The sequence below is a fragment of the Melanotaenia boesemani genome, chromosome 7, assembly GCF_017639745.1.
Source record: "Melanotaenia boesemani isolate fMelBoe1 chromosome 7, fMelBoe1.pri, whole genome shotgun sequence".
Lineage (NCBI taxonomy): Eukaryota > Metazoa > Chordata > Actinopteri > Atheriniformes > Melanotaeniidae > Melanotaenia > Melanotaenia boesemani.
The window spans coordinates 10,796,908-10,808,805 of record NC_055688.1 but is presented as its reverse complement, the minus strand read 5'-3'; the positions used below and the strand labels follow the sequence as shown (position 1 = coordinate 10,808,805).

At 37.3% G+C, this 11,898-nt stretch overlaps 1 protein-coding gene across 1 annotated transcript; it reads left to right on the top strand.

Annotated features, from left to right (window-relative positions):
- The first annotated feature begins 4,201 nt into the window (after positions 1 to 4,201).
- smu1a (SMU1 DNA replication regulator and spliceosomal factor a) lies at positions 4,202 to 10,304 on the top strand. Its single transcript, XM_041990808.1, has 12 exons — positions 4,202 to 4,313; positions 5,359 to 5,569; positions 5,897 to 6,049; positions 6,251 to 6,361; positions 7,312 to 7,440; positions 7,605 to 7,724; positions 7,838 to 7,954; positions 8,183 to 8,310; positions 8,392 to 8,518; positions 8,606 to 8,773; positions 8,901 to 9,053; positions 9,492 to 10,304. The coding sequence occupies exons 1-12, from the start codon at positions 4,288 to 4,290 to the stop codon at positions 9,588 to 9,590; spliced, it is 1,542 nt and encodes a 513-aa protein (XP_041846742.1). The 5' UTR covers positions 4,202 to 4,287; the 3' UTR covers positions 9,591 to 10,304.
- Positions 10,305 to 11,898: the final 1,594 nt, after the last annotated feature.

The following is an 11,898-nucleotide window of genomic DNA, read 5'->3' as shown; positions in this document are numbered from 1 at the left end:
GTTTTGCAAAAGTGAGATTTAAAGATAACTGCGTATGCACAGTGCTGTGCAAAAACTCTTTAGACACTCCAGCTTTCTTTAAAAATTTCCAGGAAGACATTAAACAAATGCAACAAATTACTGAAACATGTTCAAACATAGATAAAAAAAATCAATATCAGGCAAAACAGTTCATTGTATTCTAAGTTGATAAATTGTATGAGCAGCTTTATTCTTCAACACAAACCCTTGTAAACAAGTTTTCGTGTAATTTCTTTGAGTAGTCTTCAGAAATAGTTTTCCAGGCTTTTTGGAGGACTCTACAAAGCTCTTCTTTGAAGGTTTGGGTGCCTTTTGTTCCATGTTCTGTCAAAAAGATCCTACATTTAGATAATGTTGAGGTCCAGGCTCTGGGGAGGATCTATCACTCCATCAGACCTGTTGCCACATATTTTCAGTCCAGTTCTTGGGTCATCTGGCGAACTTCCGCCTATTCTCCCTGTTTCCCTTTCTAAGAATGGCTTCTTGACAGGCACCTTTCATAGAGACCATTTCTGATAAGGTTTTGGCTAGTTGATAGATCAACTCTGTCTCAGGTATTTCTTGAATTTATTTCTATTTCTTAAGAAGATCACTTCAGATCCTGTTCATCTGCTGTAGATTTAGGCCATCATCTTCTATTATTGATGTCCACTTGTCCAGATTTCTTTCATTTTTTATAAAGATTAAGACATGTTTTTAGCTTCTGGCTCTTTGGGAATCATGTTGTTGGTGGAAAAAGAAATACTGTTGTATGTCTGTCAAACTATGTTTTCTCTGGCATTTGATCATAGGTTCAGCAATAGAAATCAGAACCAGTTATTTCTTTGCAGTAGGCTAGTGGCAAAACATACAAACAGCATACAGTTTACACATCACAGGTTCATCTCTTGAGTGAGGTACCTAGTAAACTGAATGATTCAACAATCAGTATTAAGTTGGATTAACAATCAAACAAAAAGAAAAACACACACACACACACACAAAATGTTCAGGGACTGGACTGAAAATTAGTTTTGAAATATAAAGCAGGCAATGTCTCTGTAAGACCTTTAGGAAGTCAAGAGGACTAATACTCAGGACAAATTTAAAGATTACAACAAATAATTATTCATTGGAGATGAAACAGAGAAAAGAGGAGTTAAATGGGACATCTGACCAGCTGAACATTTGGTAATTCACTCTCATAGACATTTGTCTGTTTGGCATGAAAACAGGACATGACTAGATGTTATCCCAGCCAGAAAAATGTTTTTCGTGTCCTGGCAAAATGAATAAAAGTCTATCTTTTGGGTTGTTGTTTTTTCTGGTGGTAATAAGTACTAATTATGCTGGGAACTTTAATGCATATCCAACCCAGCACCTCACATAAATGTAGTCTTCTTTGTTTTTCCTACAAAGGATGAAGTGATTACATTACAGCCTTTTGTGTTGCTGTCATTCCTCCAGCGTGGTGACATCTACCTCATTGGCTCTTATTGTCTGGCAGTCATGCCAGAAGATGACAAAACATATACTGACGTCTTTCTTCTGCTTTCTTGTTAATATATTCAGAGGAAATGTGGTATTATGTTATTGTGTGAAAACACCTCTCCACCTCCCCCACCCCATCCTCAGCTCCTGCTCCTCATCATATCCCAATATATTTCTCCATCTGCAAAGGAAAATGAAACCAAGCAGGATCTGCTGTGTTTTTTGTTGCCAGATTCATTTCCAATGTGGATGGGGGCTCACAGTGGGATTATGGCACGATTGCCCAAAACAATCAAACCCTGCAGATTGAAGTGGTGCTGCACCGTGCATCATCATAACCTTGAAAGACCTTCACTGGCAGAGAAAAGGGAGTCAGGAGGGCCTCAATGTCATAACTGTGCAGATAGCGCCCCCTGTTGATCATCTTGGAAAAAAACAAAAAAAAAAAAACAAGAATAACATCAAAGAAAACAGGGGTGGAGGTGCACGCATTAGCGGTGGTAAAAGCAACAGCTTGATAGAAATTACATCATAGAGCCTCTGAGGACAGCTGGACTACTATAATATTTATTATAAGAAAGGAGGTAGGGCACAATTTAATTCTAATATATTTTCTCATGAAAAAAGAAAATCTGCCTTTTTTTTCTGTTTCTATCTGAAATCTTCAGATTGTAAATGTAGAATGTGATGATCACAGAACAGATTATTAGTATTTTATTGCTAATGATGACCAGAGAAATAGGCAAGTAAAACCATTTTTCTTTTATTTAATTTATTTGTACTTTTTCTATACAATAAAGGCAAACACTGTGAATTCAAGATATTTGTTTGTTTGTTTGATTTTACTTGTTGAAGTCCATGTCTGAATTTTAGGCCTTCAAATTTGTGATTTCACTTTAAAGATGTTTTGGCATTGCAGTACCAAGAAATGAAGCATTTTAGGAATTATTTGGCCACATTCCTTTAGCAAATGTGTTAATTTACTAAATAGTCCTAAATTTAACATTTTATTTTGCAGAAATGAATGTATAATAGGAAATTTAATCAATTAAACATGAGTAAACATGACATGCTCCATTCACACTGTCTGCAATGAGTGTTGTTGTTGTGTTAACCACATAACAGTGCCAAAGTTTATTATTTATTCACAAAGGGGTCTATTCAAAGTTTATGAGAACAACTGACTTCGAAAGACTTTGAAAAAACATTGTCAGAGAGAAAACATGCACAAAACACTTTTCCACTGTTGATGAACTATTTTCTCAGCTATATGCTGATTCTTGTTCAATATGCAAAAGAGATGAGTAAATTTATTCCCTTCATAACGGCAGATTCATATATTTAACTTTTTTGTCATTTACTAGATGGCTTTGTCTCTAACCACTTCCAAGCTACAGCATTTTGGATTCTTGATATCAAAATTTTACAGTTTATTCTGAATAAACTCTGTTGCCTAAAGGGTTAATTATCGTATCTTTCCATCTTGTCATCAAAAGCAGCTTGATTATTCTGGGGACATTTTAAATACATTTTCTGAACAAAGAAACTGCCCTCATCAAAGCTTCAAATGACATCTATCTAAACACAAATGGTGGTAGAGGTCCTGCCTTAGTTCTGTTAGATCTTGGTGCAGTTTTTGGCACAGGACCACAAAATCTTATTAGACCAACTGGAAAGTTGGGTGAGATTCTTTAGTTCTGAACTGGTTTGAATTCTGCTTGAAAGACAGGGACTATTTCTTATCAATTCGTAACCAAATATTTACACAAACCAAAATTACCTGCAGAGTTTCCCAAGGCACCATTTTGGGACCTTTTGTTCAGTCTCCATATGCAAAACAAAATATCTCTGCTTGATTATGTTGACACTCAGCTCCATATTACTGTTGTACCAGGGGACTCTGGTTCCATATAAAGATTAAGTTCATACCTCAGTCAAATCATTACTTGAATCTGCAAGAATTTTCTTTAGCTATATCAAGCTACATTAATATTATGGTCTTTGGAAATAGAGATGAACTTCAGTCAGAAATGTTAAGATCAACAGATCAAGACAAAAATGTTAACATGTCATTTTGGACTCTAAACTAAATTTTAACAGATATTGAAGCATTATTTATTTATTTATTTTTAAATCAGCCTTTTACAACCAGAAGAATATATCTGAAAATATAAGGGGACTGATGGCTCAACATGGCTTAATAAAACATATTATTTAAAATGCTTTTTTTTTTCTTTAACTGCTGGTGTACATGGCGCTAAATGGTTCTGGACCAAAATATGTTAGATCTGTTGACGCCACATGAATCACAGAGACTTCTGTGAAAGATTACGTTAATCAAGCTTACTTTCAATCCCAAGAGTGAAAACTAAACTAGGAGAAATTGCATTTAGTTTTTATTCTCTTATTATCTGGAACAAGTTACCACAGAATCTGAAGTCCACTCCAAACCTCTTTTCTATTTCTTTTTAATATGTACCTCACATTGGCTGGCCTTGTGTATAAATATATATATAAGGTGCCTTGACTTTATTGCACTGTGAACATAGTTTTTCTTTGTACATTAATATCTGGTCTTCTATATTTTCATTTCCTTTATGTTATGTCATGTCTGGTGTGACAGAGCAGCTGACGATCTGAATTTCCAGTGACATAATAAAATAATCTAATCATCTGAATATAAGAGACTTTTATTTCGAAAAATCTTTAGCTCCTCCCAAAAGTTCCGGTTTCTCTACGTGTGTCTAACTTATGCTGCAGAAGTGTCTTTGTGCTGCTGTATTAAGATAAATAATCATGTCTCTAGAGGTGGAATCTGCCGAGTAAGTATAACATTAAATCACTGATAAAAGCACGTGTCTTTATAGAATAAATGTAGGACTAATAACTGCACAATTGTTGATAATTTCCAAGGTGAGGCCTGTCTTATCGTTAGCTGTAGTACAGTTACGTTAGCTTCGCAGCTAGCATGCTAACGTGCATTTTTACATCCGTAGATGTTGATTCGTACTTGTCCAGTCCAAATAGGAAAAGTTTCGTGTTTAAATGCAGTAGTGTAATTCACCCATCCCTTATATGCATCAGTATTGGATTGGAAGCTAAAGTTAGCTAATTAATCAACGTTGGGCTTGGTAGCTAACCATTGATTCTACTCTCTATATTTAACAGCGAATAAAGGCTTGTTTATATGTAGAAAATTTACTCCATTTATTCCTTGTATATGCACTTCTGTGATATTGTGCATTCAATTTGTTTACGATCTGAGTTGGGATGATATATATATATATATAGATATAGATATATATATATATATATATATATAGATAGATATAATATACTATATATATTAGCAATGAATTCACGCAGAATAAATTATCAGACATAAACTGAATCATAAAATGTTTGTAAGTCCAGACTCATGTCCTATCAGCAATATCCCGTTTTTCTAAATATGTTTTTGCAAAATTCATGCAGCTTAACTATGATGGATATTTGCTGGCGAGTTAATCGTATTATTTAACCTTTTAAAAAACTAAAGTGTGTGTGGTTTTTTTTTTTTTTTTTGTTCTTTTTTTTTTTGTTGTTGTTGTTTTTAAATTAACCCATTAAATTAACTAACTTATTATACAGGCATTAATTTTAAACAAACGTATCTAAGTAATTTCTTCTTTTTCTGTAGTCTCTCTTCCTTTATAGTTTTTTCTAGCTCATTTTGTCTCTACCAACACGATGCAAACTGCAAAACACCCAAATAATTTTAATTTCTCATCATAAAACTATGACTTCTTACACAGTTTTATAATATGAATTGCTTCACCTGTCTGCCAGGTTTTCTCTATCTCATCTGTATTATTTGTGTTTTCTCAGCGTTATTCGTCTGATTATGCAGTACTTAAAGGAAAACAATCTGCACCGGACTCTGGTCACACTGCAGGAGGAGACCACAGTGTCTCTAAACACTGTGGACAGTATAGAGAGCTTCGTGGCAGACATAAACAGTGGTCACTGGGATACTGTCCTGCAAGCCATCCAGTCTCTGAAACTGCCAGATAAAACCTTGATAGACCTTTATGAACAGGTGAGGTTTGAATAAATGTTGGTTTTAAATATGTAACTTTGTACATTTGACAGAGTTCTCACACATAAATTTCTTCTGTTTAAATTCCCATCCTTAACTTCCTGTATTTGTCCTATTTTTTAAGACAAAGGCACTTGCTCTGTAAGGTGTCATTGGAAAATGTATTAGAGCTAAGTAAGTTTAGGATGAATGTTAAAGGATTCTTAATGGTCTCAACTTGAAGATGACCCAGCATTTACCCTCCTGGTGTCCTTACTTATTCTAGCATGTCATACCCAAAATACTGTTTCCTCATATCAGAGTGTGTTGGTGTTGTTTTCTGACCAGGTTGTCTTGGAGCTTATTGAACTGAGAGAGCTTGGTGCAGCTCGTTCACTCCTCAGGCAGACAGATCCCATGATTATGCTGAAGCAGACCCAGCCTGAAAGATACATCCACCTGGAGAATCTGCTGGCTCGCTCCTACTTTGATCCCAGAGAGGTGAGTCCAGAATATATGTGCCGCAAGATACAGTTTTTATTTATAATCTTTTTCACTTAATTTTCTTAAGATTATGCCATTTATCTGCTTTGTATTTTGTTCATAAGTTGAATGAATGTTTTCACCCCAGTAAGAAACAAGATTTTTAGTGGATTAGGGCATGGATTTCTCTTTGAGACTTAATAATGCACATCTGTCCAGGCATACCCGGATGGCAGCAGTAAGGAGAAGCGTCGGGCGGCCATTGCTCAGGCCCTGGCAGGGGAAGTCAGCGTGGTGCCCCCTTCTCGTCTCATGGCTCTGCTGGGACAGGTTTGTAACCTGAAATCCTGCAGGTTTACTTGTTTTATTTTATTTATTTATTTTTTAAAGAAATGCAGCCTAATTTAAACTGTAATCAGGAAATATTTGTAACAGACGGCAAAGATTTAGGCCCATTCCCATTTCTCTTTTTTTACCCCTTCCCCAACCCCTTGCTTTTCCCCACCCCTCTCCCCTTAAAACGAAGTGGAAGGGATGCAAACATTCCCTTAGGAAATGAAGTACCCCTACTTGACCGCCACACATCATCAGAAGTCACCATTGCTCCGTCAGACGAAGTGACAAGTATCTATGAGAACTGAATGGCAACAGACTGATAACAAAGATGCCGTATCGTTTTAATGGCCTGGACTGTGGGCATATTTTTGTGCTTGTCTTCAAGACGAAAGGAAACATGCTGTAGTGTTATGATACACACACGGAGGGCTATGTCAAGTCAAATTTATTTCTATAGCACATTTAAAACGACCTCCGTTGACCAAATTGATGTACAGGACAGACAATATGTCTATGCTGATGACCGTTAGCGGCATTAGCAAATTAGCTAATGTTAACATTAATGAATGTTATCGATTAGCAGTTAGCGCTAAGTTAGCAATTTTGGTAACAACTCTATGATGAACAAAATCGTAAATAAATGGCCACAAGATAGAACACAAATGTTATGCCTTCCTTCTGTCGTCATCTTTGCTGATGACAACAGCATTTCCATCTGGAAACTTTTTTATACCCTTTTGTTTTAGGTGTGGTCCGGGCTGTCTTTGTTTGGAAGGGTGTGTGTCTCTCCCCCTTACCTTTTCCACTTCATCCAAAAGAAAATGAGAAGCCCTTTTCCTGACATGAATGTACAAAACGGAGGGGGAAGTTTAAGGGGTATAAATGGGATTCAGCTTTTGTCAGTGACTTTGACATGAAGTGCTGATGATGATTTCCCTCCGTAGGCTCTGAAGTGGCAGCAGCATCAGGGTCTCCTGCCTCCTGGTATGACCATTGACTTGTTCAGAGGTAAAGCTGCTGTCAAAGATGTGGAGGAGGAACGCTTCCCCACCCAGCTCACCAGGCACATCAAGGTATCCACTCTGTTTCAAAATGTAGATTAAAGGATTCATCAATCCACATTGAAAAACCAACATTTATGTTTTTGATTTTAAGTTTTACACCGATGAGGAGTTTAAACAAATGTCCTGACTTTAATGTTTTTTAACTTTTCTTAATCTATTCTTTTCACCACCAGTTTGGACAGAAATCTCACGTGGAGTGTTCCCGCTTCTCTCCTGATGGTCAGTATCTGGTCACTGGCTCAGTGGACGGCTTCATTGAAGTCTGGAATTTCACCACAGGCAAAATCAGAAAGGTAGCAAAAGCAAAACTCACCAGTTACACTTTCAGCTTGGGTAAAACACTGTTTGCACTCATTAAAATGAACCTTTTTTGACTTGAACTAATTGTATGTATTATGCTGTACAGGATCTGAAGTATCAGGCTCAGGATAACTTCATGATGATGGATGATGCAGTGTTGTGTATGTGCTTCAGTCGAGACACAGAGATGTTGGCCACAGGAGCCCAGGATGGAAAGATCAAGGTCATTTTTCATCCTGTTTTGCTGTTACATGTTTTATTACATTGTGCAGCAGTTGCAGCTGACTTAAAAAAAAAAACAATCCTAGAAAACAATTTTTTCCAGTTATATACTTTTGTATTTTGTTTTTGTGCAAAAAAACATGTTAAAGGGCTTGAAAATGTCTTACTTCCTGACTGTTTTTGAGTTAGACTCAAACCATAATAAAACTTGACATATTCTTATCTGTAGGTGTGGAAAATCCAGAGCGGTCAGTGTCTGAGGAGATTCGAACGGGCTCACAGCAAAGGAGTAACTTGTGTCAGTTTCTGTAAGGACAGTGGTCAGCTGCTCAGCGCCTCCTTCGATCAGATTATCAGGTAAACAATATATCAATCACCTTTAACCTTTCTATTATGCCTGCTAACAATGTTCCTGTTTTGTTTTGTGTTTTTTACAAGAATCCATGGACTGAAATCGGGTAAAACTCTGAAGGAGTTCCGTGGTCATAGTTCATTTGTTAATGAGGCCACCTTCACTCCAGATGGCCATCACATCATTAGTGCTTCCTCTGATGGTACAGTCAAGGTAAAAGAAAATAAACAACTGCTTGTTCTCTTTTTTCTTTCATCTGGATATGAAACGGCGTCATAAATCTCTGCTTTTCTGCTTTAGGTGTGGAACGTGAAGACCACAGAGTGCAGCAGCACCTTCAAACCTCTCGGCACGTCTGCCGGCACAGACATCACAGTGAACAACGTCATCCTGCTGCCCAAGAATCCAGAGCACTTTGTAGTGTGTAACCGCTCCAACACAGTGGTCATCATGAACATGCAGGGACAGGTTGGTGCAAATCTTCACTCCACAAAGGTTGAAGTAAAAACAAAGGGGCTGCTGGAACTGGTTTAATTGAGCCCCTCTGCCTGTGATGCTCATGTCCTGTCTGTGTTTGGATGTGCTTGTTGTGCAGATCGTGAGGAGTTTCAGCTCTGGTAAGAGAGAAGGTGGTGACTTTGTGTGCTGCACTCTGTCGCCGCGTGGTGAGTGGATCTATTGTGTGGGTGAAGACTTTGTGCTCTACTGCTTCAGCACAGTCACCGGCAAACTGGAGAGAACACTGACGGTACGTTCCAGCATCAAAGAGTCCAAAAATATCACACTGAGTTTCTCCTTCAGGTTTCTAAAGTTTTACTGCTAGCGTTCAGTTTGAGATACTTGTCTGTCTTGCTACAGTTAGAGTGCAAGTGCAGATGTCTTTTTGAGTCTGTATTCTGAACCAGGGTGTCCAAAGTCTGTCCTCGAGGGCTGCTGTCCTGCAGGTTTTGGATGCTTCCTGCTGCAGCACACCTGAATTAGAATGAGCTGTACTTAACAACAAGCTGTTGAGGAGAGTCATTTCATTTAAATCAGGTGTGATGGATCAGGGAGACATCTAAAAGCAGCTGGAGACCCCTGATCTGAACTATTAAATCTAAATATTTTATTGATTTGCCAAAAACTCCACTATGAGTCTTTGTTTTAGTTGTTGACATTGTTCACGTTCTGCTTGGATCTTCTCCAGGTCCATGAGAAGGATGTGATTGGAATCGCCCACCACCCCCACCAGAACCTCATCGGCACATACAGTGAGGACGGTCTGCTTAAGCTCTGGAAACCTTAAAGCTTCGTCCCAAAAGGAGAATGGACGTTCTCGTTCAGCAGCTGCTCCCCTCACTCTGGACATTACTCCATCTACTTTTAGTTTTTTTGACATTTGACCACGCTGGTGAATCCTGTCCATCTCTATGTGGACCTGAAGGTTTATATGTGTCAGAGCACCTTCAGTTAACACACAAGGCTTTAAAAATGGTCAAGTGTAATTAATAACAAAGGAGGAGGGTTGCCATGTTTGAGCTGATGAGAAGTCTGTAAACTCAGATTCTTTTTTGAAATTTCCACTTTTTGTAAATAAATTTTTGTAGGCTTTTTTTTTATTTTTTGTTTTTTCCAATGAGACCTGGTTAAATAGTCTGTGGTCACATGTTTGTGTGTGTGTTATGTCTGAAATGAAAGGTTTCTTTTCAAAAGCAAAGGCCACGATGCCTTAAATTATTCAGTTGCTAAAATTTGGCTAATCAGAAACAGCTGTTTCTTAACAGCAGTCAAAAGATCTGATTGTTTCAGTTTGAGGTTACTGTCCTCACTGAGAGGAAGGCTTTTGGAACAAAAACAAGTCAAATGTTTGTTTTTTTCCCCCTGTTGCATTTTCATTCATATGAATGTGGCAAACAAAAAAATCGTTGAATTTCTCAAATTGAATGACCTGTAACCTGTTGGTTGTGCAAATATCCAATGTAACATTTATTTTCTTTACCATTAAAACTATTTAACCAGACTTAATTAAATGTGCTCGTAGTTGTTGTGGAATAGACATAAAATTTGAGGTAAGTGATGATCTTTTTCTGCAGTCACTACTGAATCCCAGATACAATCCCAGAGACTGTTGCATAAGCACATTAAACATCTTTAGGTTGAATCTGTCCTAAGTTTCCACCCATCGCCTCCTTCCTCTGCAAAAAGAGGAGGTCTGCCTATTCTGCTTCTCTGGTAAAAAAAAAAAAGGTTTTGTCGGAATTTGATCCCTAAAAAAACTAGTTGGAATATCCTTAGAGCAGCAGCTCTGCAGAGAGGAGTGTTAAATCTGCTAGCAGGACGTGTAGGATGTTTGCAGAGCCTTCCAATTTAAAGTTTATATTGACCTCTAGCTAAAGGCACAAAGATACATGAAATTGATGAGTGTCTTGGACCTCACCTGCTCCTAAAAGTAAAATCTAATTAGAGCCAACTTTATGTGATGCATTTGAGTTATTAAAGCATTATTGGTCCTGAATTGTCTCTGCTTAATGACAGCATGTAAAAAAGGATGGGAGGATTTTTTGGAATACAACAGATACAATAATTATATTTGGGGAAATTAAGTGTTTTTATATGCTTTGGTTTCCATTATTACTAAACCAATTTTTTCTCAGTTTTACCAAATAATTAAAACAAATTAAATTCTTGTCATTTCAAACCATCTACACAAAATATATTCAGCTCTAATTAAAAAGAAAAGGAGAGAAATCCAGAAATGAACAAACCCTGATCTAATCTCTGGCTTTATTTTTTAACCTGTATGTGAAGGGAAACAGTTCTCACTGAAGGGAACTTGGCAGAGTTGCAGCAGCAGGTCAGGAAGGTTGAATGACTGTTCAGTGTGTGAGGGGTATCCACTGGAGAGAGTCACAATGCCAGGATTTCTCCAAATCACTCTGCTTTTCTTTCCAATTTGCAGCCTCTTTATTTTTGTTTCTAGCAGACTTGCTGATGACATAACAATTAGACCCACTGTGGATTTAGATGACACTTTTAACATATCTGAGAGCCTTTTTTCTGTATGGAAAACCAATGCCAGAAGAGTTCCCAACACAGGATTCACAACCAGTTACACAAAGTCAACATCTAAAACCGTCAGAGCTTCTGAACTCCTGACTGAAAGTGAAGATCAGAAAGCAAAGAGAAAATTGTCCAAGACAGAAGATGAAAAAGTGGAAGATCCTCTGAAAGTAGGTGAGTAGATATCAAATTGATATTCTTCATTTTTGGTTTTATACTTTTGATCATTAAAAGACAGAAATAATGACTCCTACTTATCAGCTATACCGTGCATACTTAATGATTAATATGAAATTTTCATGTTAAATTAGTTGAACTTCATGAAAAAACTTTAATCCACAGTTGTTCTAATATAAGCTATTAAAATGTTCTTACAGTGTAGGGAGTGTCAAATGTGCCATCACTGTACCCATGAATAAAAACTTTGACTGTAACATAACAAACCTTTTCTCAGAACCAAGCAACCAAAAATTGTTTGTGTTTGGATGCTACAAACAAAACCTTGATGGAGTTATGGTAACATCTTTTACAGTCTCTGTCAGTGTCCCTCAATG

What these genes read in the sequence shown, in the direction of transcription:
- smu1a (XM_041990808.1), top strand. Translation starts at nt 4,288, where the DNA reads ATGTCTCTAGAGGTGGAATCTGCCGA. An exon ending in CCCAGGATGGAAAGATCAAG is followed by an intron (nt 7,955 to 8,182) that starts GTCATTTTTCAT and finishes TCTTATCTGTAG; the next exon opens with GTGTGGAAAATCCAGAGCGG. An exon ending in TCCTTCGATCAGATTATCAG is followed by an intron (nt 8,311 to 8,391) that starts GTAAACAATATA and finishes GTTTTTTACAAG; the next exon opens with AATCCATGGACTGAAATCGG.